The 22949-nt window shown below is 58.8% G+C and overlaps 1 protein-coding gene across 1 annotated transcript; it reads left to right on the forward strand.

Annotated features, from left to right (window-relative positions):
* The first annotated feature begins 8058 nt into the window (after nt 1-8058).
* On the forward strand, nt 8059-19508 carry ZNF395 (zinc finger protein 395). Its single transcript, XM_040552315.1, is given in 11 exon segments — nt 8059-8185; nt 13060-13300; nt 15112-15299; nt 15630-15742; nt 16353-16462; nt 16464-16589; nt 16679-16779; nt 17571-17835; nt 18626-18718; nt 18808-18911; nt 19193-19508. Coding segments are annotated over 10 exon segments (1443 nt in total). The 5' UTR covers nt 8059-8185; nt 13060-13069; the 3' UTR covers nt 19305-19508.
* Nucleotides 19509-22949: the final 3441 nt, after the last annotated feature.

A 22949-nucleotide genomic window follows, 5' to 3' on the forward strand; every position in this document is an offset into this window, starting at 1 on the left:
ACGTTCAGTAGCGTGGATGTGGCCAGACCGGGTCTGGTTCTCAAGACCTTAGCGCTGTTAAACTCACTCACATCGTTCCTGCCATTGAGGGCAATACACAAAAAAAATAAGAGAAACCCTCCCAGATCCCGCTGGCTTTCATAAGGCGAGGATTTTAGGCAAATAATCTCTAAATATGAGCCAATACAGGAGGCATTTGGGTACCGTATGATATCATTAGACCCAACTCCCCGTCCAGATCGCCCTGGCGAGATGTGTCTTCAGGGGAACATGCACCTCGAGTCTGGGAGGCCACACAGAGGCGTCGAGCTCTTCTGCAGACCCCTGAGTTGGGAACGAGGGTGAGAGCAAGGACAGGCAGCAAACCTGCACGAGGCAGCACAACGTCCTCCTTCAGAAAGACGAGTTTCTGCCTCAGGAAACCCAGCTGGGAGCATCCGAAGCCATGGAGGGTGCCTCTCAGGAAAACATCACGGTTTTCTCCAAGTGTGGCGGCTAGAAATTTACTTAATTTTCTCCTCCTCACGCTTCTTCCCCCAATTACTTGATCCCACAAGCTGAGGAGGTTAAAAAAAATAAATCACTTTAAGACTGAGACCCTGATTTTCCCACTGCGGAGTTGCCCAGGTCACAGCACACGTTGGTTCCTTTACAACATCAATGACATAGCAAGATCTGGTTAAAAATAAAAAATAAAAAAAAAAACAAAACAACTCCTGTTTGTTTGGTTCATTTGGTTCTGGTGGCTCGGCCCCGCTTCATCTCGTACCAAAACAAAATGAATGATATTAATAGACTCAAAATGTCAGTTAAGCAGTTTATCCCGAGCTTGCGTACTCAGAAATGAATAATCTCTTGAGGTTGAGGGACAGAGGCCAAAGCGAAACGCCAGGCAGAGCAGTGGGTAGGTAAAACCCAGCCAAGCTTATTCAACTGCTCGGCACTGTTAGACTCAAACTAAACGTTTAATATTAACTGAAATTAAAGATGTGACTAATGGTCATCCTGTGGACACGGTTTTATGTACAGGATTTTTCTTTCCATTGTGTTTTTTCTTATTTTAAAGTGTCGCGCAGTAATTTAAAAAAAATTGGGTAAGTTGCTCACACTGCATACATAGTGACATGGGAACTCCGTGTTAGGGGGACACTATGAAGTCAGGAAAACAGGAATCAGCTTATTTTAGTTCTACCTACATAAAACAGACTCAACTATCACGTAATACTTTCAGCTGGAACTTGTCACTTAGGTGTTCATGGAGATTCACCAAGATTCCCTGACTGATTCTAAGAGACCAAGATTTTGGGGACAGGAAAGGAAGCCTCTCCTGTAGGTAACTGGTTAATTTTTTTAAAAATCGTAGCGCAGGAATAAACAGTTTCACGTGCACTCCCTAAGGAAAGGGGTTAACAGATGGGATCCCTCACACATCTGGACCAGGCTATCTGTTGGTCAGCACAGTTACAAACAGGGCACAGGGAGCGGCGAGGTGACAACATTCACAGGACAAAATTATCCCAAATACTTGTGCCCAGAACCAGGGAAAAGATCACACAGCCGGCGTGATGAGGGGATACAACAGCAGACGGGATTTAATGTCAATAAGTAACACATCTTGGAAAAATTAATCATACATACAGGGTTACAGACTAACTAACTCAGCTATTACCTCTCAGGGTTATTGTTGATAGCTTCAGCTATTACCTCTCAGGAAAAGAGATCTGGGGGTTATTGTCGATAGCTCCAAGAAGAGAGCACTGGTTAAAACTCAGGAGTAGCCAAATCCAGCGTTGGCAGCTATTCTGAAAGGAACAGAAACCAAAATAGCAAACATTATTACGTTGCTGCTTAAATCTGTGCTGTGCCACGTTCTGATGACACAGGGAAGGGTTACCCGGAGCACCAGGAGGAGAAGTCAGCTCCTGCACGAGGAGACCAAAAAGCCGAGGACGCTCGCAAACTACGTGACAGGTGGGGCAGGCATGGAGAATCTGATAAAGAGCTCCTGAGTCAGGGATACTGCAAGGAAGACTAAAGAATAGTTACGCAGCATACGGTTAAGACAAAAGCTGGGGACACCGAAGAAATCCCAAGGCAAACAAGATGAAGCAAGTTTTTCACGTAGCGCTTCGGCCACAGGTGAACCTGCTGGGGCAGGATGTCGTGGAAAGCAAGCGAATTAAAAGAGTTCAAAAGGGACTAAACAAATTAATGGATTCGGGGTGCATTAGTGCTATTAAACACCATAGGCTGATGTTCTTCATATTAAAAGTGGGCCATTAACTGCAGGGAAGCTCTCTGCCCTGCATGAGATGATCTCGACGCGCAATTTCAAAGGCTGCTCTCGTGCCACGCTCTCACCACCGGTGCTCCTACACTTGCTCACGGCTTCAGCTGCGGTCAGGCAGGAGCAGCAGCTCCAAAGGCAGAGGTGAACCTTGTCTGGGGGCCAGGCACAGCGACACGCTGACAAGCTTTATGTGCCTGCACTGATCACGTTTCATTTTATTGGTATAAAAAGGAATTAACTGCCCAGGACTACACATTTGGGCTGTTTAACTGCTAGATCGCACACATGTACTGCCTCCATCTTATTATTAAACAGTATATAATACCACATCTATACCAAACCCTTAGACCAGGGTTTTAAACGAGTACTATTAATTCTCATTTTCTTCAGACCAAACTCCAGCTCAGCTTCTTCAGTTTAATTTCGGCTAAGATTTCATCTGACCTCAACCCCAAGCTCTTTCAATAAAGGTAGAATCAGTAAAATGAGAATTACTAAACCTGGAGAGATCATTACGCGTATTTTATATAAATGTATTTTAAAAGTTGAGAGTTTTCCAAGGTCTTTGAAGAACCGTGCTCAATTTAGGACAGATATTTCATCAGCTCAACTAATTATTCACTCAAATTTATGCATTTTTTAATGGGTTGTAAGCCGGCCTTTAGAAGGGCGCTGTCTGACGCTGCCAGGACACAGCTCCTGCCACAGCCACTGAGCCTCCTGAAAAGAACCAAGTGGAGAAATTTAAAGTAAACAAATAAATGAACAGTAATCTTTCCCTCAACCCGGATTTTTCCCTTTTTTTTTAAGGAAACAAACCCAAACGCCGCCCCCACGGGGCACTGAGGGCGAGCCGCCGGCCTCCCGCTCCCTCAGCAGGGCCCTGACAGGGGCTCGCCTCAGGAGCCCCTTCCCCGGCCCGGGAGCCGCTGTCCCCGGTCCATCCCCCACAGGACACCGCCAACCCAGGCCAGGAGCCCCCAGGGGCCGCCCCGGGAGCCCTCAGCCCCACCGCTCCCCTTAAGGGAGGTCACCGAGCCGAGGCCCGCGGGCGGCTGAGCAGACGTGCAACCCCCAACCTCCTCCGCCCGCCCGCCACGCACTGGCGCCTCGCTCGGCCGCAGCCCCGCTTGAGGCGCCGGAAGGCGGGGCTTCCCCCGCGGGACGAGCTGCCATTGGCCGCCTCTCCGCGCCGTCCCCTCCCATTGGTCCCTCCCTGCTCGCAACCCGCCCTTCGGCCGCCCGCCGATTGGCCGCGCTCCCCCGGAGCTCCCCCCTCCCCTCGCCTCCTGGCTGGCGGGGGCGCGAACGTGCGGCGCGGGCTGTTCCCTGGCCGGGGGGCGCGCGCGGCCTCCACGTGGGGAACAGCACGTAGTCAGCGCGTGCGGGGGGGGGCGCGCGGCGTGCCCGCGGGGGCGGGGCGGGGGGCACGCGCCAGCAACCGCCGGGGGGGGGGGGGGGCGGAGGAGTAAGGGGAGGGGAGGGGACAGCCATGGGGTCTGAGGAGGGCTCATGGAGGATGTAGGGCGGTTATGGGGTGTGAGGGGCGGTCGTGAGGTGTGAGGGCGGTTAGGGGGAGAGGGGGGCGGTTATGGGGTCTGAGGAGGGGTCACGAAGGATATGGGGCAGTTAAGGGGTCTGAGGAGGGGTCATGAAGGATATGGGGCAGTTATGGGGTGTGAGGGGTGGTCGTGAGGAGAGGAAGGTGGCTGTGGGGTCTGAGGGGTGGCCATGAAGGATTAGGGGTGGCAATAGGGTGTGAGGGGTGGTCATGAGGAAATAAGGACAGCTGGGGGCTGCTGTGAGGGGCATCCATGAAGGATTAAGGGTGGCTATGGGGTGTGAGGGGCAGCTGTGAGGTAAAGAGGGCAGCTGTGGGGTGAGGTGGTTGTGAGGAAATAAGGGCGGCTGTAGGGTCTAAGGGGTGGACATTGGTGTGAGTGGTTGTCGCGAGGAGAGGGGGCAGCTGTAGGGTGTGAGGGACGGACATGAAGGATATGGGGCAGCCATGGGGTGTGAGGGGTAGTCATGGGGAGAGGGGGGCAGCTGTGAGGTCTGAGGGGTGGCCATGAAGGACATGGGGCAATTACGGGGTGTGAGGGGTGGTCATGAGGAGAGGAAGGTGACTGTGGGGTCTGAGGGGTGACCATGAAGGATATGGGGTGGCAGCAGGGTATGAGGGGTGGTTATGAGGAGAGGAGGGCAGCTGTGGGGTGTGAGGGGCGGCCATGAAGGATATGGGGCAGCCATGGGGTGTGAGGGGTGGTCGTGAGGAAATAAGGGTGGCTGTGGGGTCTGAGGGGCAGCCATGAAGGATTAGGGGTGGCCATGGGGTGTAAGGGGTAGTCATGATGAAATAAGGGTGGCTGTAGGGTCTAAGGGGTGGACATTGGTGTGAGGAGAGGGGGCAGCTGTAGGGTGTGAGGGACAGCCGTGAAGGATTTGGGGCAGCCATGGGGTGTAAGGGGTGGTCATGAGGAAAGGAAGGTGGCTGTGGGGTGTGAGGGGTGGCCATGAAGGATTTGGGGTGGCTGTAGGGTGTGAGGGGCAGCTGTGAGGAGAGGAAAACAGTCATGGGGTGTGAGGGGTGGTCATGAGGAGATAAGGGCAGCTGGGGGCTGTGAGGGGAGTCCATGAAGGATTAGGGGCGTCCATGGGGTGTGAGGGGTGGTCGTGAGGAAATAAGGGCGGCTGTAGGGTCTAAGGGGTGCACATAGGTGTGAGGAGTGGTCTTGAGGAGAGGGGGGCAGCTTGGGTCTGTGAGGGGTGTCCACGAAGGATTAGGGGCAGCCATGGGCTGTGAGGGGCAGCTGTGAGGAAAAGAGGTCAGCTGTGGGGTCTGAGGGGCAGCCATGAAGGATTAGGGGCTGCCATGGGGTGTGAGAAGTGGTCATGAGGAGAGGAGGATAGCTGTGGGGTGTGAGGGGCATCCATGAAGGATTAGGGGCAGCTGTGGGTATGAGAGATGGTCATGAGGAAATAAGGGCAGTAGTGGGGCCTGAGGGGCAGTCACAAAGGACTAGGGGTGGTCGTGAGGAGAGGGGGGCAGCTGTGTTGTGTCAGGGGCAGTCATTGGTGTGAGGCGTGGTCATGAGGAGATAAAGATGGCTGTGGGGTCTGAGGGGCAGCCATGGAGGATGTGGGGTGTGAGGGGTGGTCATGAGGACATAAGGACTGCCGTGGGGTGTGAGGGGCAGCCATGGGGCATGAGGGATGGTCGTGAGGAGAGGAGGGTGGCTGTGGGGTCTGAGGGGTGGCCATGAAAATAAGGGGCTGCCATGAGGTGTGAGGGGTGGTCATGAGGAGATCTGAGGTGGCCAGGGGTCGGAGGGGCAGCCATGGGGTGTATGGGGCAGTCATGAGGAGACAAGGGGCAGCCATGGGTGTGAGGGGCCATCAGGAGGAGGTAAGGGCTGGCTGTGGGGTGTGAGGGGTGGTCTGAAGGATGCAGGCTGGCCGTGACAGGTAGCTGTGAGGGGTGAAGGGCAACCATGGCAGCTTCTGAGACAGAGAAGGTGCCTGGAATCTCCTCCAAGGACAGCACTGAGGTTGGCCCTGATGCTCTCCTTCCCCCCAGAGCAGGAGGCTCGTGCCCAGCCCCACTCACCCAGGACGGCGTCCCCAGCCCCCTCCTGCCACCCAGGGGACGCCAGCACGCGTCCCCATGTCACGGCAGAGCGGGGATGTCCCCGCCGTGCAGCACGTCTGTCCTGAGCGAGCCGCCTCCAGACGTGCCTCCTGAGCCGGGCACGGGCTCTCTCAGGCACCTGTCCTCATCCCCCCCGTGCGTTAACGTCCGTAATGACTTCCAGCAAGTGCCCAGGCGACTCGGAAACCTAAGCCTGCGGAGCTCGGGAGTAAATTGCGGAGTGTAATTGTCACTGGGAGCTTTTGGCTCCTGCTCGGGCGCTGTGGAGAAGGTACTTCACTGCATAAATGCATACACGTGTCGATAAGAACTACTGGAGTCCTAAAGTAGGCAATTTTAAATTTTTATACAACTAGTGGGCGATGACCCCTTCCTGTCCCAAGAATTTCGTATTAAAATTCTGTATTAAAATCCCAGCTGACTTCTCTCCGGTAGTTCTTTCCTGGCTTGCAGAAATACACATTTCTGGGTTAAAGTGAATCGTCCCGCCTGCACCGAGGCTGTAACGGTACGAGTGGCCCTGGGAGCAGAGGGCAGGAAGATGGTGCTTTCTGAAAATTATTTTTCCTCCCTCAAATTGGAAATTAAAATGCTTGGTGTGGCCCAGCTCGGAGGGCACCCCGTGATATCCAAAGACGTTTCCCTCATGTGTCTGGGACACATCCCCGAGATAAACACCTTGCACCGACAGTTGTACGTTTGCCACCAGCCCCTGCCCAAGCAGCAGCCGCTGCCGTGTGAGTTATTCTTTATTTTTAGCATGAAAAGAGCAGCCAGGGGCTTGGCTTGCGCCCAGAGATGCCTTTTTTTTTTTTTTCCCCCCTCACTGATTGATTTAGGTCCATTTTATCTTTGATACTAAATAATCCTCATTGGCCAAATTACCTCACTCGACAAATTAGGCTGGGGGTCCCGAGTGGAGTCCGATTGTGTCGTGTCGGTCTGTGATCCCTGCCCTAAAGCACTTGCACTATAAGGGGACAAAGCGGGGCCGCATTCACCGTATAGCGAAATAAACCCAAGCGGAGCATCACTGGTGTTCATTTAATTCTCGTTACTGCTGACCTGATGCGGTGAAGTTGCCCTGGCAGACGAAAAACCTTTCATTTTTGAAAAAAGCTTGCGAAAAGTCATCCAAAAGCGCGCAGGAGAGCTGGAAAAGGGACTGGAAGTGTTGAGTTTGGGTACGGAGGTGAAAGTGGGGATGTCACCGGGAGGGCAACGCTAACGCCGGGGACCCTGCGAGGGTCTGCATGGGCTGGAGGTTGAGTTGTGGTGTCCTGGTGGGATCCTACACGGGTCTGCATGGGCTGGGGGCTGGTGGATGAGTTGTGGTGCCCCGGTGGGATCCTACAAGGGTCTGCATGGGTTGGGGGCTGGAGGATGAGTTGTGGTGCCCTGGTGGGATCCTACAAGGGTCTGCATGGGCTGGGGGCTGGTGGATGAGTTGTGGTGCCCTGGTGGGATCCTACAAGGGTCTGCATGGGCTGGGGGCTGGTGGATGAGTTGTGGTGCCCCGGTGGGATCCTACAAGGGTCTGCATGGGCTGGGGGCTGGTGGATGAGTTGTGGTGCCCTGGTGGGATCCTACACGGGTCTGCATGGGCTGGGGGCTGCTGGTGGGGAGCGCAGGCCGGAGGAGCCCAGGCACGGAGGCCGGGCACGCCGCGCTCGGCCCTCACCACGCTCTCCCTTAACATTACAATTTCTTTTTATTATTTTTTTTATTTTTTTTTTTTTCTTCCAGAAAGCGGGCTCTTACGGGCCAACACAGCTCGGAGAGAGCGAGTGCGAGAGCGAGCGAGCCCCAGCGAGAGCCCCGCCAGCCGCCACGCCTCGCCGTCCCCCCCCCCCCCCCTTTCCACGCCCGGCTAAACAGCTCCGGTGCCCCCGGAGGAGGAGCGGGGACCTCCCTGCCTCCCCCCCCCCCCCGCCTCCCCCCGGGGGCTGCCGGCCGGCTCCGAGGGAAAAGCCGGCCCGGGGAGGACCTGGGAGGGTTGGGTGGGTGGGTGGGTGAGTGGGGGGGGGGGGGGGTGCCCCTATCCCATCCCCTCCCCTCCCCTCCCCTCCTTTCCCTTCCCTTCCCTCCCAGCCGGGGCCGGCCGGCGGGGGCGTGCATGGAGAAGGCGGCGGCGGAGCCAATGCGCAGGAAGGGGCCGAGCATGTGGGGAGGTTGTTTACACCAGCCCGGCCCCGGGAGCTTTAACCCGGCCGGCGGCGAGGAGGGCGGCACGGCCCCGGGACGCTGTGAGTAGCCCGGGGGGGCAGCCGGGAGGAGGCCGTACGGGGACAACCCCCCCCCCCCCCCCCTCCCGTCCCCGCCTTGCTCCTGGGGGTCCCCCGTTGGAGACCCAGCTTTGCTCCTAGGGGTCCCCCCCCCCCCTTGCTCCTAGGGTTCCCCCCTGGCTCTTGGGGGTCCCCCCCGTTTGCTCCTGGGGGTCCCCCGTTTGCTGCTGGGTCCCCCCCCCGGAGATCTCCCGTTGCTCCTGGGGGTCCCCCCCCTTGCTCTTAGGGTCCCCCCTTGCTCTTAGGGTCCTCCCTTGCTCTTGGGGGGTCCACCCCGTTGCTTCTGGGGTTCCCCCCTTGCTCCTAGGGTCCGCCGTTGCTTCTGGGGGTCCCCCCCCTTTGCTCCTGAGGGTCCACCCCCTTTCTCTTAGGACCCCCCCCCCTTGCTCTTAGGGTCCCCCCTTGCTCTTGGGGATCCACTCCCTTGCCTCTAGGGTGCCCCCCTTTGCTCTTGGGGTTCCACCCCTTGCTCCTAGGGTTCCCCCCTTCGCTCCTGGGGGTCCCCCCTTGCTCCTAGGGTTCCCCCCTTGCTTCTGGGGGACCCCCTTCGCTCTTGGGGGTTCCCCCCTTGCTCCTAGGGTTCCCCCCTTCGCTCCTGGGGGTCCCCCCCTTGCTCCTAGGATCCCCCCCTTGCTTCTGGGGGTCCCCCCCCTTGCTCCTAGGACCCCCCCTTGCTCTTGGGGGTCTCCCCCCTTGGTCCTGGGGGTCACCCCTCCTGCTGCCGTTGTCCCCCCCTTTGCTCCTGGGACCCCCCCCCCCCCTTGCTCTCGGGGTCCCCTCTTGGTGTTCCCCCCCCCACTTTCTGCTCCCGGGGATCCCCGCTCCCCCTGAGCGGCCTCCAGGAGAGGGGAACCGGGAAGGGCGGGAGGGGGGTAAGAAAAAAATAATAATAAAAAAAAAAATAACTAAAAAAAAAGAAAAGAAAATTAAATAAATAATAATTAAAAAAAAAAAAAAAGGCAAAAAGCAGGAGGGGGGCGGGAGCGGCGGTTCCCGCCCGGCCGGGCCGCGCCTCCCTCCAGGCCGGCGGCCGCGTACGTGCGGCGGCCTCCGCCGGGGACACCGGGGGAGGGGGGCGGCCCCGCCGAGGTAAAGGGGTCGGGGGGGGGGGGGGGCCCGGGGGGGGCTGGAGGGACCGGGGGGACCCGGGGGGGGGAAGGGGGGAGCCGGCAGCCGCCTCCCGCCCGCGTTGCGCCACGGGGGAACCCCCCCCCCCCCCCCCCCCCCGTATTCCCTCCCCCCTGTTCCAAAGTCCTTCGGGTCTGTGCTGTCCCCGGTGCACGCCCCCCCCCCCTTTGCCTTGCACCCCCCCCTTTGCCTTGCACGCCCCCCCCCTTTGCCTTGCACGCCCCCCCCTTTGCCTTGCACCCCCCCCTTTGCCTTGCACGCCCCCCCCCTTTGCCTTGCACCCCCCCCCCTTTGCCTTGCACACCCCCACCCTTTGCCTTGCACACACCCCCTTTGCATTGCACGCCCCCCCTTGCATGCCCCCCCTGCATGCCCCGCCCCCCGGGAATGCCCGTTGCACGCCCCCCCCTCCCCGTTACACGCCCCCCCCCCTGTTGCACGCCCCCCCCCCCGTTGCACGCTCCGCCCTCCCCGGGCTGCCCGGTGCGTGCCCCCCCCCCCTCTGTCCCCCCCCCCCTTTTCCCCCGGTCCCCGTGCGTGTCCCCCCGCCCCACGCACACGTGTCCCGCCCGGGGCCGCCCTCCGGCCCTGCCATCTTCCCCACGTGCCCTGCACGGCCCTTGCACACCCTTGCACACACACACAGACGTCCGTGCACGCTTGCACGCGCAGCCACACGTGCGCGCGCTTGCACAACCACGCGTGTACATACTCGCAGAGCCCTCCGGCCCTGCCATCTTCCCCACGTGCCCTGCCCGGCCTTTGCACGCCCTTGCACGCGCACGCAGGCGTCCGTGCACGCTTGCACGCGCAGCCACACGTGCGCGCGCTTGCACAGCCACGCGTGTGCGTACTTGCAGATCCGTGTGCGTGCTCGCACAGCCGCGCACACGCTTTCTAGAGCCGTGCGCAGCCTCCCAGAGCCTCGCAGCACGCTCGCGCAGCCTCGCGCGCTTGCACACCCACGCGTGCACACCCCACGCCTGCCGCACGACGCCTCCCAGTCGCGCTCGGGCGGCGCGGGACCCGGCGAGCTGCCGCCCTTTCCTTCCTGGCCGCCTTCCCGCGGGGCCGGGCTCCCCCGCAGCGCCAGCCCGGGGGCCCTTTCCCCGGGGAGGGGGTGGGGGGGCTGGAAAAGCCTCGCCGCCAGCGCCCGCGCTGGGAAGTGCATTTTTTTTTTTTTTTTTTAAATTTATTTTTTTTTTAGGCCTTCTTCCGAAAGCGTTTTCCTCGGGAATCACCCAGCAACGGCTCCCCGCCGCCGCTCGCTTTTGCTTTTCGAGCAAATGGCAGCTTGGTGCGGAGAGGGAGGAGGAATTCGTACGGGGTTTGTGCTCCCTGCTCCGGATCCTGGCGCCGCACCAAGCTGTTGCGTTCCTGCTCCCGGCCGCTTGCCACCTCTCTCAGTAGCTTTTTTTTTCTTTTTTTTTTTTTTTTTTTTTTCAATAAAAGCCCAAACTTTGCAATTCGCTCCGTGCGGATATCTGTTTCCCCGGTCGTCCGCGCGCGGCCGTGCTGTGGTTTGGCAGGAGCTCTGGGGGTGTTTTGGGGGTGAGAAGGGGCTTTTTGAAACTGGAAAGCGAGGGTTTTATTGTCAGTTATTGCAGCACTTAGAGGCTCTTAAAAGACGGATTTTATGGTCTGCTTTGCTCATCTGCGGTGCTTTGTGGCAGGAGTTCGGCTCCGTTTGAAGGAACCTACTGGCATCTGTGGTTTTTTTTCCTTTTTTTTTTTTTTTTTTTTCAAGAAAAGGGGGAAAACCGGGCTTTGCTGGACTTGCCGCGCATGCACGCACACGCACGCCGCACACGCCTGTAGCAGCAGCGTTTCCCGCTGCGGACCCGAAGCTCGGCACCCGGCTACTGAGCTCCGGGCCCCTCTCCTGGCTTTGCCATCCCCGACCTTCCCCGCCGGCCAAACGAAGCTCTCCTCATTTGCCGAGCGGCCGCTTGCCCCCGGGCTCTGCTCCGGTGCCGGCTGCTGACGTGCCGCGCGCGGCCGGAGCTGGAAACGCGCAGTCCCAAAAATGCACGCCCGGCGTTGAAGCAAGAAAATAATTTGGGAGCGGTGCCGGCGCTGACCCCTGCGGCGCGTGATTGCAAACAGCTGGGAGGGCTCGAGGCGGCTCCGGCGGCAGCGGCAAGCCCAGCGCCCGCTCGCTCCTCGCCTCGCTTTTGTGTTTCTGGGCTCCGGGCAGAGCGCCGAAACGGGATCCGGCCTTCAAAGGACTGGGTCTACTGGAAGCAGATGTGGCTCCAAGGCCGAAAAGGGATTTTGGGGGGGGGAGGGTTTTGCTTCTCCTGGTCGCAACCGCGCCTCTTTCCCCCCCCCTTCCCGTACCGGGAAGGGCATCGCGTGTAAATCAACGTGTGCCACAAGCCAAAATTCAGGGCTAAAACATCTGGGAGCAGCAGCGATGCTGCATCAACTCCCATCCTCCAGCCTTCCGAGGAGCAGTCAGCCGAACCGCCGTGTTATCTCCCCAAATCCCTGCCACACGGTGGTGACGCCGGGGATGCTGGAAGGAAGCGAGGTCGAGGGCTTTTGCCGCGGCCCGGCGCTGGCATTTTGGGGCCGGCACCGCGGTGGTGCTCGCGTCCTCTTCCATCGCGCGACGGCGGCGACGTCCCCGCTGCGCGCCGCCTCCTTCTCTTCCTGCTGCCTGCTTTATGGCTCCGAAGGCGCTGTTAATTTTCTGCTCGGGGACAGGCAGATTTCGGGGGAGGACGGAGCGAGCTGAGCGCGCGGGGTTGTTCATAAAGCAGCTCGGAAATCCCGGGCGTCCTTTGAAGCGGGACGGGGTTTGGAGTAACCCTGCCCGGGACGACTCGGGAAGCTTTTCCGGGACGGCGCGCGGGATAGCGCTGCCTGGCCCAGATGTAACAAAATCCTTGCATCTTGCAGTAAAACGCCGCCGCTCTGTGACCCCAAACCAAGCATCTCGTGCCTCAACCCTGTGCCGGGCACCAGCAAACCCCCACGGCCGGGTCTGGCACCCTGAGGGATGGTTGTTTTTGGGGTGCATCCCGAGGCATGGGGGAGATGGTGGCAAGAGGAAGGGATGAGTTTTTGCAGTCCCAGTGGGTGCTGCAGCCCTCGGCTGCACCAGGGTGCGTTGCCTGTCCCTGTGCCTGGACTTCTCTTGGTTTTAAGGAACCCTAAACCCACTTTTTTTTTCTTTTAAAACAGCAGTAAAACTGTAAGCCCAAAGAAACAAGCCAGGGAAGGCAGCTGTCGGCATGTGCTTGCTAGAGTCACACCAACCTGAGCAAAAATAGGCTAGGAATAGTTACACAAGGATTATTTAGACCAAAATGCTCCAGAAGCTTCGTTTTTAAACAAAACTGGGCAGGAGGACGCGGCCGTTTCTTGACCCTGGGAGTGCAGGGCACGAGGTGCGAGCTTGCAGGAAGCTTCCCCAAAAGCCCCGAGAAGGGGAGCGTGGAGGAAAGGAGAGCGTCGGGGGGGGGGGGGGGGCTTTTGGTGTGGAATCGGCAAAAACGGGGCTTATGTGGGCACCGTCCCCACGTGCCTGAGCCCCCGGGTGTGTGGAGATGTCAGAGCATCGCAGAGCCGTGGCTTTGGCTCCCGGGGTGATGACGGTGGGGGGAGGCACCCCCTCGGGTTTTTGGGGTGGGGATGCTGGTTGCGCATTGCGGTCCTGTGCCGGAGATAACCTCCCTGTGTCTTTTCCCCCCCCCCCGCAGCGTGGCCGAGATGGCGAGCGTGCTGTCCAGGCGCCTGGGGAAGCGCTCCCTGCTCGGCACCCGCGTCTCGGCGCCCGACGGGGTGCTGGTGGCCCCCCAGATCCACGCCTTGCCCGCCGACCTCAGCCGGCCGCCATCCCACGTGGCAGAGGACGGATCCTGCCCGCAGCCGGTGGAGGAGAGCAGCCGGGCACCCAGGTTCCCCAGCCCCGGGCATCATCAGCTCTGCGCCGGGCAGCAAGTACGTAAGGAGGCTTTTGGCTCGGGGCAGGGGGAGAAAACCCGGGGGGGTTTCCCCTAATTAAAGGTCCGAGGGGGGGATCTGTAATTGGGGGAGCTGTTAATGGGTGTTGGCGTTCGTGCACCTGGCCCTGGCTGTGCCTGATGGATTTGGGTCACGTTGCCTCGCGCAGAGCCCCGTCTGCTGCCTCCAATCCTAAAAGTGGGTGTCTGGAGAAGACCGGACGCTTCCCTCCGGTATTCTCCAAACATTTGAGGCTAAAGGAGACGGGTTTCATACCTCCTTTCCCCCCAGTGGACTGCTCCTCCGTGAGCTTGTCCCATCTCCCCATAATCCATCCTAACACCCGAAGGCACCCCATGTGGTGGAGGGGAGCCCCCCCCAGCTCCTGCTCGGGCTTCGAGCTGCATCCGCGGCAGCTTTTTGCCGCAGGATTTAGGGTCTGCAGGTAAGGACCTACCTGGGGAAGCAGCCCCTGGGGAAGAAAGTGTGTGTGTGGGGGGGTGACAGCTCCTCCAAAACGTCACCCAGACCTGGTGACACCCCCGTGTTTTGTCCCCTGGGCTCCCGAGGGCCGTGCCTTGGCCTGCGGCAGGGAGCAGCGCGTGTTCTTGGCTCCTACCTGCAGAGCTGTAAAAGCTTCTCCGGGCAGAGCTTGTGAAACGCTGTGTAAATAAAGCCTCTGGTGGATTTTCTGGCTCCTCCTGCGCCCGGCACCGCGCTGCGGGGAGGGCAGGTTCCTCCTGCCCCGTGTTTCTGAGCCGCAGGACGCTGGGAGCTGTTTTCTCCTACGTGCTCCAGCGCGGGGGGGGGGGGTTGCCCGCTTGCTTTGCTGCTGGAAATGACTTTAAAACGGCAACTGGGGGGGGGGGGATTTCAGCAGCACGGCTGGATTCTGTCTTGGTGGCTTTGCAAACCAAAGGAGACGCCACCTCCCTGCGTGGTGCCCAGCTCAGGGGACAGATGGTGTTCGTGGGGAAGCCTTGCTCCTTATTTTGGGGGGCATCAGAAAGGGGTATGGGCTGCGAGGGAGGTCAGGCTGCTCCTGGTGCTCATCCTTCTAGCCCTGCTGCAGCTGTGGCTTTTTCCACCCCGTTGTTTCTGCTGGGTGTCCCACCCGAGATGGTCTCAGGCGCTTTCCCCGGTTGGTGTCTGGGTGCGTGTGTCCGTCCCGTAGCGGTTCCTTGGTGTGACTCCGGCAGCGTTTCTCTAAAGAGGGCTCCTGGGCCTATAAATAGCTGCAGGCACACGTAGTGTCTCCGGACACAGATACATTTCCATTAACAGAAATAGGCTCGGGGCTGGTAGTGGCGCGGAACAGCCCGTCAGAAGAAAGTGAGCCACTATGAAAGAGGAGGAGGTGAGGTCTGAACATCTCCTCCCGCCCGAGAGCAGTGACGGGAGGAATCGAGGTGCAACGGTAAGATCGCTGCACCCAGGAGACCTCTGTTCCCTGGCTTTTCATCCTCTCATCTGCGTGTTTTTCCAGGGGTTGTGATAATTGGGGGTGTCTGTGCCGCAGGATGGCATGCAAGCAAAGCCAAACCAGACAAATTAACTGGGGAAAAGTCCATCCAAAGCGGTGATACTCTGTGAAGCAGCTGATGTTGAGATTGCCAGAGCCGGGGAGCACACACCGGGGAGGGGCAGAGCTTTCAGCAGTGGGGTTGGGGTGAAGCTCAGCACCCCCCCGCTTTGCTGGGACAGCTCTGAGACAGCCTTCATCCCAAATCCCCCTGCTCTGGGGACATCACACGCACGGGTCAGGACCTTTGACGGCACCAACAAACCTCCCCTTGTCCCTTTTTCAGGTTCTCGTCACCTACAGCGGGCAGGAGTACGCGGGGCTGGCGGAGCAGCACAACCCCCCCAGCGACAAGGTGAAGGTGCTGCAGCCCGAGCAGGGCTTGCACGCGTGCTGGAGGGTGCAGGACGTGCGGCCGGCCGCGGCCGAGGCGCTGCAGAGATCGGTGTCCAGCAGTATCGACGTCCCCAAGAGGTACGTGCCTCGGGCTGGCGGCATCAGCCCGGTGGGAAGGGGTAACGCTCGGTTCTCTGCCAGCAGAGAGGGGTGACGGGGATATCCCTGCCTTATCGGAGGGTGGGTTATCCTCAGAATGGTGCAGTTTAGGATTAAGGGGATTTATTTCCTGCAAATGCTGCTTTAAGGGAGAAAACGTCCTTCCTGCTGGCTTAAAAATGACCCCAAGTCTGCGAGGCGCTGGTGGGAGCCGCGATGCCGCTGCAGGTTGTGGCTCCCCTGCTCGTGGCGGGATGTTCCTCTGCTTTTTCTTCCATGCATTTTACATCTCTTCCCCCCGCGGTGCAGGAAAGACGATGCCGCCGTGGAGATGGACGAGATGGTGGCGGCCATGGTGCTGACCAGCCTCTCCTGCAGCCCCGTGGTGCAGAGCCCTCCTGCCAGCGACAGCGGCATCCCCCGTGAGTGTGCATTAAAAAAAAAAAAAACACACTTATATAAGAATAACAACATCTCCCCTCAAAAATGGAGAAATACGGGTCGTGGTGCTTTTGCCAGCCGCAGCGGAGCCTCGTGCCCAGCACCAAACAGCTGCTGGGCTGGGCTGGACGTGCCCCAGAGGAGCCCGTGGTGCTGGTGCCGCTCGGGACCGTGCAGACGGGGTGACCCTGCCCTCCGTGACCGTCCTGGGGGGCCGGGGAGCCCCGGGCCGGGGAGCACCGCCCGGCTGCTCCTTTTTTTAGAGGCGGTTTCATTCCCAAGGAGTCAAATGGAGCCGAGGGAATAAAAATAGCAGCTGGGAGCCGTGGGAAATGTGCGTGCCCCAGCGCTGGCCGCCTGCTGGCTGTGCCCCCCGCCGGGTTGCGCCTCGGACGAGGATGGGGAAGTGGGATAAAAGTGGGAGCTGGCACCGAGCAAAGGTGCGAAGGCTTCGTTTAAAAACGTGAAAAAAAAATAGAAGGGAAATGTTGTCGCGGTTATATCCAGCCTCGGGGCTGCTCTCAGCCCCCCGGGGGGGGGGGGCTTTTGTCCTCCCCACGGTGACGGTGGCTGCGTGTCCCTTCCATGCAGCCTCGCGGGCAGCGTGCGATCCCTGGAAGGAGAGCGGCGACGTGTCGGACAGCGGCAGCAGCACCACCAGCGGGCACTGGAGCGGGGGCAGCGACATCTCCACCCCCTCGCCCCCCCCACCCCGAGGGCAGCCCCAAGCACTCCAGCGAGGCCCTGAGCTCCCCGCCGGCTGACGACGGCTTCGAGACCGACTCCGACCCCTTTCTCCTCGACGAGCCAGCTCCGCGGAAGAGAAAGGTACCGGAAACCCCGGCACCCCGGGGACAGCCCCCCCAGGGGCCGTTGTCACCGGGCTGGGGGTGACACGGGCGCTCTCTGTCCCCCAGAACTCGGTGAAGGTGATGTACAAGTGCCTGTGGCCGAGCTGCGGCAAGGTCTTGCGCTCCATCGTCGGCATCAAGCGGCACGTCAGGACCCAGCACCTGGGGTAAGGCCGAAGTTTCGCCTCCTCAGCCCCTGCCCAGCCTCCAAACCCCCGTGCCCTGGTGCCGGGCGTGCCGGGAGCCACCAATTCCTGCACTAAATAACCCCAGAACCAGAGATGCCCCATGTCTCTGTGCACAGAGCTTGGCACTTCTCAGGCAGCAACCAGCGCTGCTGTCGCTTGTCCCCTCCTTGCAGCAGGAACCGGGCTTCAGGACTGGAAATTTTCAGGGGCGAAAGCGCTCAGGGTTAGTTTGTGCAGCTCGGTTCTGCCTTAGGCACCGGATTAGGGTGTGGGGAGCACCTTTGCTGTTGCGATTCGCGCCACAACCTCCGATATTTGTCCTTCTACGCGTTTTTCTCCTCCTCTCTTGCAAATGTGAATGCTCCGGGAAGAGTGCTGGCAGTAGGGCTGTGGCAGCGCTGGACTGCCATCCAGTGCCGGAGAAACGCAGCGGGAAAATAACCAAAAAGGCTCTGGGCTTTTTTTTTTTTTCTTTTTTCCTCTTGGGTGAACCTCAGGGCTTCACCTGCAGCCACGCTAAATGAGATTGATGAGAAAGCAGGGTTTTTTCAGCAGTGCCTGGTCACCGTGCCGGTGTTTCTGCAGGTGCTGGAAGATGCGCTGACCTTCCTTCAGCGTGCCAGGTGCTGTTACAGGGGCAGCAGCCGTGCCGATCGCAGCCAACGGGGGATGCTTTGGTGCCTGCAGGCAGAGCCGTCCTGTCTTGCAGCACCCCTTTCCCCGCCCCGGGAGCTGCCTTTTCACCCCTTTCCCCCTTTTCTCCCTGGCAGAGACAGCGCCGACTCCGACCAGCGGAAGCGGGAGGAGGATTTCTACTACACCGAAGTGCAGGTGAAGGAAGAGCCCGCGCCGGAGGCGGCCGCCAGCCCCACGTCCGTATCCGCGTCCGCTCCCATCATCATCCAGCAAGCCCTGGCCAAGCCGGAGGCTCTGCTGCTGGAACCGCCGGCGCTGGAGCCGGCCCTGGCCAGCAGCGCGCTCAGCCAGTCTGCGCCCAGCTCCTTCTGGCACATCCAGGCCGATCACGCCTACCAGGTGAGCTGCTGCCACCTCCTGCCCTGTCAACAGCTGGGCAGGGGGGGGCTCGGGGGCTGCTGCTGAGGCTGGGGGGCTCGGGGGCTGCTGCTGAGGCTGTTCCCGGGCCAGCGGAGCTGTCGGCCTCCGCTGCTCCCCTGCAATTACCCGGCGGTGGTATGCAACACGCCCTGCTCCCGGCAGATAGCGCCCGGCTGGAATGCGGCCGCGCCGGATCCTGCACGTCCCCGCTGCTCGGGGAACCTGGAGACACCACCACGGGGCGGTGGCCTCGTCGCCGATCCCTGTCCCATGTCCCCTGCCACAGCGGCTCTCGGAGCTGCAGGGGCTGCCGGAGAGCTGAGCGTGGGGGTACAGATCCGTAAGCTGCGTGCGTGTCCGTTCCCACCCCGGGGAGTGGATGCGTAACTAAAGGCAGAAAGCGCCTTGCCAGCCTAACTAAAGGCAGAGAGCTCCTTGGAGCCTACGTAAACGAGTGCAAAAAAAAAAAAAAGCACGCCCGTGTAAGCTGCTGCCCGGGGTTGGGCATGAGCCCTGCAAGCACACGCAGTCACAGGAGTGAAGCAGCTGTGCCCTAGCAAAGGGTTCTGTTGCATGTGCCCTGTCCTGTGTTAGCAGGAGCCAAAGCAGGGCTTGCACCAGGGGTTTCCTTCCCACCCCCAGTGCTCCCAGTCTGGGGGTGCCCCATGCTGGTCTGTGCAGGGAGGTGAACGCCCGTGGGGCAGCACGTGGGAACGGGACCCCCCCAGGGCTAATGCTGACCTCCTTTTTTCCCCCTTTCTCCCCGCAGGCCTTGCCCTCCATCCAAATCCCAGTGTCCCCCCACATCTTCACCAGCATCAGCTGGGCCACTGCCACCTCGACTCTCCCGTCCCTGTCACCGGTGAGTCCTCGTCCTTTCCCCTTGGTCCTTGGGGAGCTCCTAGGGCTCGCTCCTGGGTTTAAATGTCCCTTCGCTGGCTGTCCCCGCAGGTGCGGAGCCGGTCGCTCAGCTTCAGCGAACCCCAGCCGCCCACGCCGATGCTCAAGTCCCACCTGATCGTCGCCTCGCCGCCCCGCGTGCCCCTCAGCACCAGGTGAGGGTCCTGCTGGAGCAGGAGGGATGTGTTCCTAGGTCACCGTCCCTGGGGGTGTTCAAGGAAAGGTTGGACGTGGTGCCTGGGGACATGGTTTAGTGGTGACATCGGTGGTGGGATGGTTGGACCAGATGATCTCGGAGGTCTCTTCAACCTTCATGATTCTAGGATTGTATGAAAATGCTGCTCCGCGGCAGTTATGGGGCTTGCCCTTAGGTATAACAGAGACGTTACCTGAAATTTTTGCAGTTCGGGGTAAATTTTGGTTCTTCCCTTCGCAGGAAAGTCCGCGGTGAAGCCAAGAAGTGCCGTAAGGTGTACGGCATCGAGCACCGGGACCAGTGGTGCACGGCTTGCCGGTGGAAAAAAGCCTGCCAGCGCTTCCTGGACTGAGCCTTCCCTCCCTGCTCCCACCCGGGGAGCACCGGAGTCCCTCACTGCTGCAACCAGGGACCTTGGAGGCACCTCCTGGGACTCCAGAAGAGACCTCCAGAGCTGCGTGTAAATTCCTCCTTCTGTATATTGTACATCAGCTGGGTTTGCTCTTTTTTTTTTTTAAAAAAAAGAAAACGTTTTCCAACTTTTTTTTTTTTTTAACATGAAGAATATCTCCCTTTGTACAGTAAAAGCTGGGGCTGGGAGGAGGAAGCCGGCGGCTCGGCTGTCGGGGGGAGCTTCTATAGGTGATCTGGGGACCAAAGAGCTTCCTGCATTTCCCAGGTCAGCACTAAAGCCTCCTGAACCGCCGCACCGTGGCCGGGGTGAGGCGTTGAGGCAGCTTTTCCCTGTCCCTTCGCTACCTAGAAAGTGCAAATCCCTCGTGTCCTTTAAGGGATGGTGTCAATAACAACGAGAGCTTTAAAAAATGCTGTTGGGCTGTTGCTAGCAGGGCAGGGATGATTCTCGGGGCAGGAGTCACGGGTTTCCCTCCCCAGTGCCCATGCGGATGTGGGCTTTATTCGCGTTGCATCGCACGGTAGCTCGAGTCTGTGCGTGTCTGGTTCCAGTTTGTTGGTTTGGAGGGAAGAAAACCTTGTAATCAGGAAAACTATCGGGGTTTTTAAAGCAAAAGCAGCTATTCCTTCTCATTTTAGGCTTTGTACCTCTGCTTCGTTCCGTGAAAATCTACATCGTGGCCCTCACCGCGTCTTTCGAAGCCAGGCTGAACAAACTTTTTTGTTTTTTAAAAGAACTTCTGGCTTCACCAGTAAAGGCAGCTGGGAGGACTGGGAAGGGCTTTCCCTTAGCATCACAGCACGGCTCCAGTTCTGGCAAGCCACGTCAAAATTTGCTTCGCACCCCATCCGCAGCGGGGCAGGAATCTGGACTTTTTTTTTTCTTGCTGCGTTTTTGATATTATTTGGTATTTGCGGGTTACTCACAGCCCGTAACCCGCAGCCGCCAAGCCGAGAGCGATCCCAGCGCGAGGCTTGAGCCTGGGGTGATTTTAAGGGCCACTCAGTACAACTAAAATCCCCTGTAAAACCAAATCGTGTGGCTCTGACAAATTATTTTGCTCCTGGATGGACACGAGCCCTGTCGTTGAAGGGGACAGGGGAGGCGAAACGTGTTTATATATACACATATTACTGGTGCTTGCCAACCTTTTTTTTTTTTTTTTTCTGTTTTATAATTTTGTATATATAAACAGAATATCATTCCAGAACCTCTCTTCTCTCCTCCTGGAGCCTGCATTATGCTGGGGTGTTGGAAAAGCCCTTTCCTCTCCTGCTGGCATCGGCCGTCCCCAGAGCAGGGGCTAGCGCTTCACTGCAACAGCGGGTTTTCAGGTTCGTGCCCTGCGTCCTGGTAGCAATTAACTGCGCGGTGGGCTTCTTGCACTACTCAAAAACTTGTTTTTAGTTTGTTTTCTTTGTAAAAACGCCCCCAGGCCTTTGCTGCCAGCTGACCTTTGGGTTGCAGAGCCAGCAGGCCCCCAGTTTGCCGCTGGCCGTCCCGCTTTGCCCCGCGCAGCCCAGCGCGGTTGTCCCTTGGGAAGGGCCCTGCCGCGGGCACAGGTGGGTTTTTGGTGATGCTGAAGGTGCAGGTCGCTCTCCGTGGGGTGTCCAGAAGTGACAAAGTGCTGCTTTGGGAAGTCCCCCTGCTGCACCTCGCTGCGTTTTCCCTTCCCAAATTTTAAGAGCCTTGAAGCAGCACCCGGAGCATGGACATAAAATCACAAAAAGGGTGGATTTGCGGTTCCCTCAGCCCCTGTGCCTTTGCTCCCGCGACTCAGAGAGACCCAGAGATTCTCCCTTCTTGCTTTCCATGCCCTTCCTGCCCCAAAACGGAGGTGGGGCCCTGTTTGGGTCCCCATCACTCAGGAAACGTCACACAAGCCATGCGGGGCCATCGCCGCCCCGGGGCTTCGCCCCCCAAAGCAGGGTGCAGCGTCCGACAATCCGCACCAACCCCTCACCCTTCTCCTGCTTCAGGTCAGGGTTTTTCTCGCTGCCGGGAGCCTGGGTTCGTGAAAAAGGAAATAACTTTCTGTTAAAGGTGATTTTTGTAGGATAAAAGGTGTCAATGACTCTGGAATAAGCAGGCACGCGTGGTGTGCTGGGTCCCCGGGTGAGACGGGGGCGCGGTGGGACCCCCCAAAATTTGGGGGATTTTGCCCCCGCCACCCCCAGCCCGTGCAGTGCCTCCTCCCCCAGGGAATAGCACTTACTGCCAGGATTTTCCTGCACAGGAATGTTTTGTATCAGTGTTTTATCCAGGGGCGGGAGGCGCCCACAGCTGATTTTCTGAGGGCTTTTGCGGTACAGACTTAACTGGACAAAATTGTCCTTTTGCTCGTGGCTCTTTCCTTTTTTGTTCTTGTTTTTAATGGAGAAACTGGTGCAGGGTTGCTTTTTTTTCTTTCAGTTCGGGACTATTTCGTTTGTTTTTTGTTTTTTTTTTACACTTCAAAACAGAAAAGCCTTCTCGTCTTTCCGCAGCGATGACAGCAGGCTTCCACAACGCCTGTCGGGGTGGCTGGCGTCTCATTATTTCGCTTTTCTCCCCTTTCCCATCCCTTTCCTTCATTATTTTTTAACTCGCTTCCAGCCAGCTCCCGACCATCTTTTCTGCTCTCAACCAACTCCTCTTCAGCCCCAGCCTGTAAACTCAGCTTGGAGAGTTTTCCCTGGTCCGGCTGCCTCCCACGTGTATGTATGTATATAGGAACCTCTTAATTGGGCACTAATTGGAGGCTGCTCTCCCTCTCCAGCCCGGCCACGGTGACGCCCTGCTGCTGCTGAGGGTGCTTGCACCCCGAGAGGAAAACCGAGCACACGTAGCACAGGGTGGCCCCGCGCTGGCACCCAGCGCCCCGTCACCATCAGTGGGTGACATCGGGGTGGGTGACAGGCGGTGGTGGCACGGGGAAAAGGGGTTGGGGACGCTTGTCCCCATGCTCCTGCGGGCCCCCGCTGCCCGGCCGGGCTGGGATGATGCCGTATCGGTGGATTTTCTGTCTTCTTCGGAGCTTTTCTCGGCTGTCTTCCAAGTATTATTTTTATTGGGAAAAAAAAAAAAGAAATAAAAAAAAAAATAAAAATGTGAAATGTAATTTTTACAGCAGCAATATGAAATATATTTTATAAGAAATAAAAAGAAAAGTTGCCTGATGCCTTGCTGGCTCTGCCTCGTCCTTGCGGGCCGTGTCTCCGTGTCGTGTCCCTCTCCCCTTGCACTTTCTGCCCAGTTCGCGCTCAGCCCCGAATATTTCTTCCCCGTTGGCACAACCACTTCTGGCACCACTAGATAGCAGTGTCTGCCCGCCGATGGCACTGCCTCTCCCTCCTGCAGCACATGCTCCGCTTCCTTTTCCCTCGGTGGTGGTTTTCCTCCCCCAAACCCCAAATCCATCGAGTTTCAGCCTGGAAGCTGCAAGGAGAGGTCGGCGCGTGCCAACCCCAGCGGGTTTTTAGGCGGTGTCCTGCTGCGGGGGGCTCTGCAAGGTCTCGCAACCCCTTGCAAGTCGCTCTGTTGACCTCAGAAGCTGCCTTGTGATGCAAAAAGCCTGGATAACGGTTTTTATTTTCATTTTTT

This window comes from Cygnus olor, chromosome 3, assembly GCF_009769625.2.
Source record: "Cygnus olor isolate bCygOlo1 chromosome 3, bCygOlo1.pri.v2, whole genome shotgun sequence".
Classification (NCBI taxonomy): Eukaryota; Metazoa; Chordata; class Aves; order Anseriformes; family Anatidae; genus Cygnus; species Cygnus olor.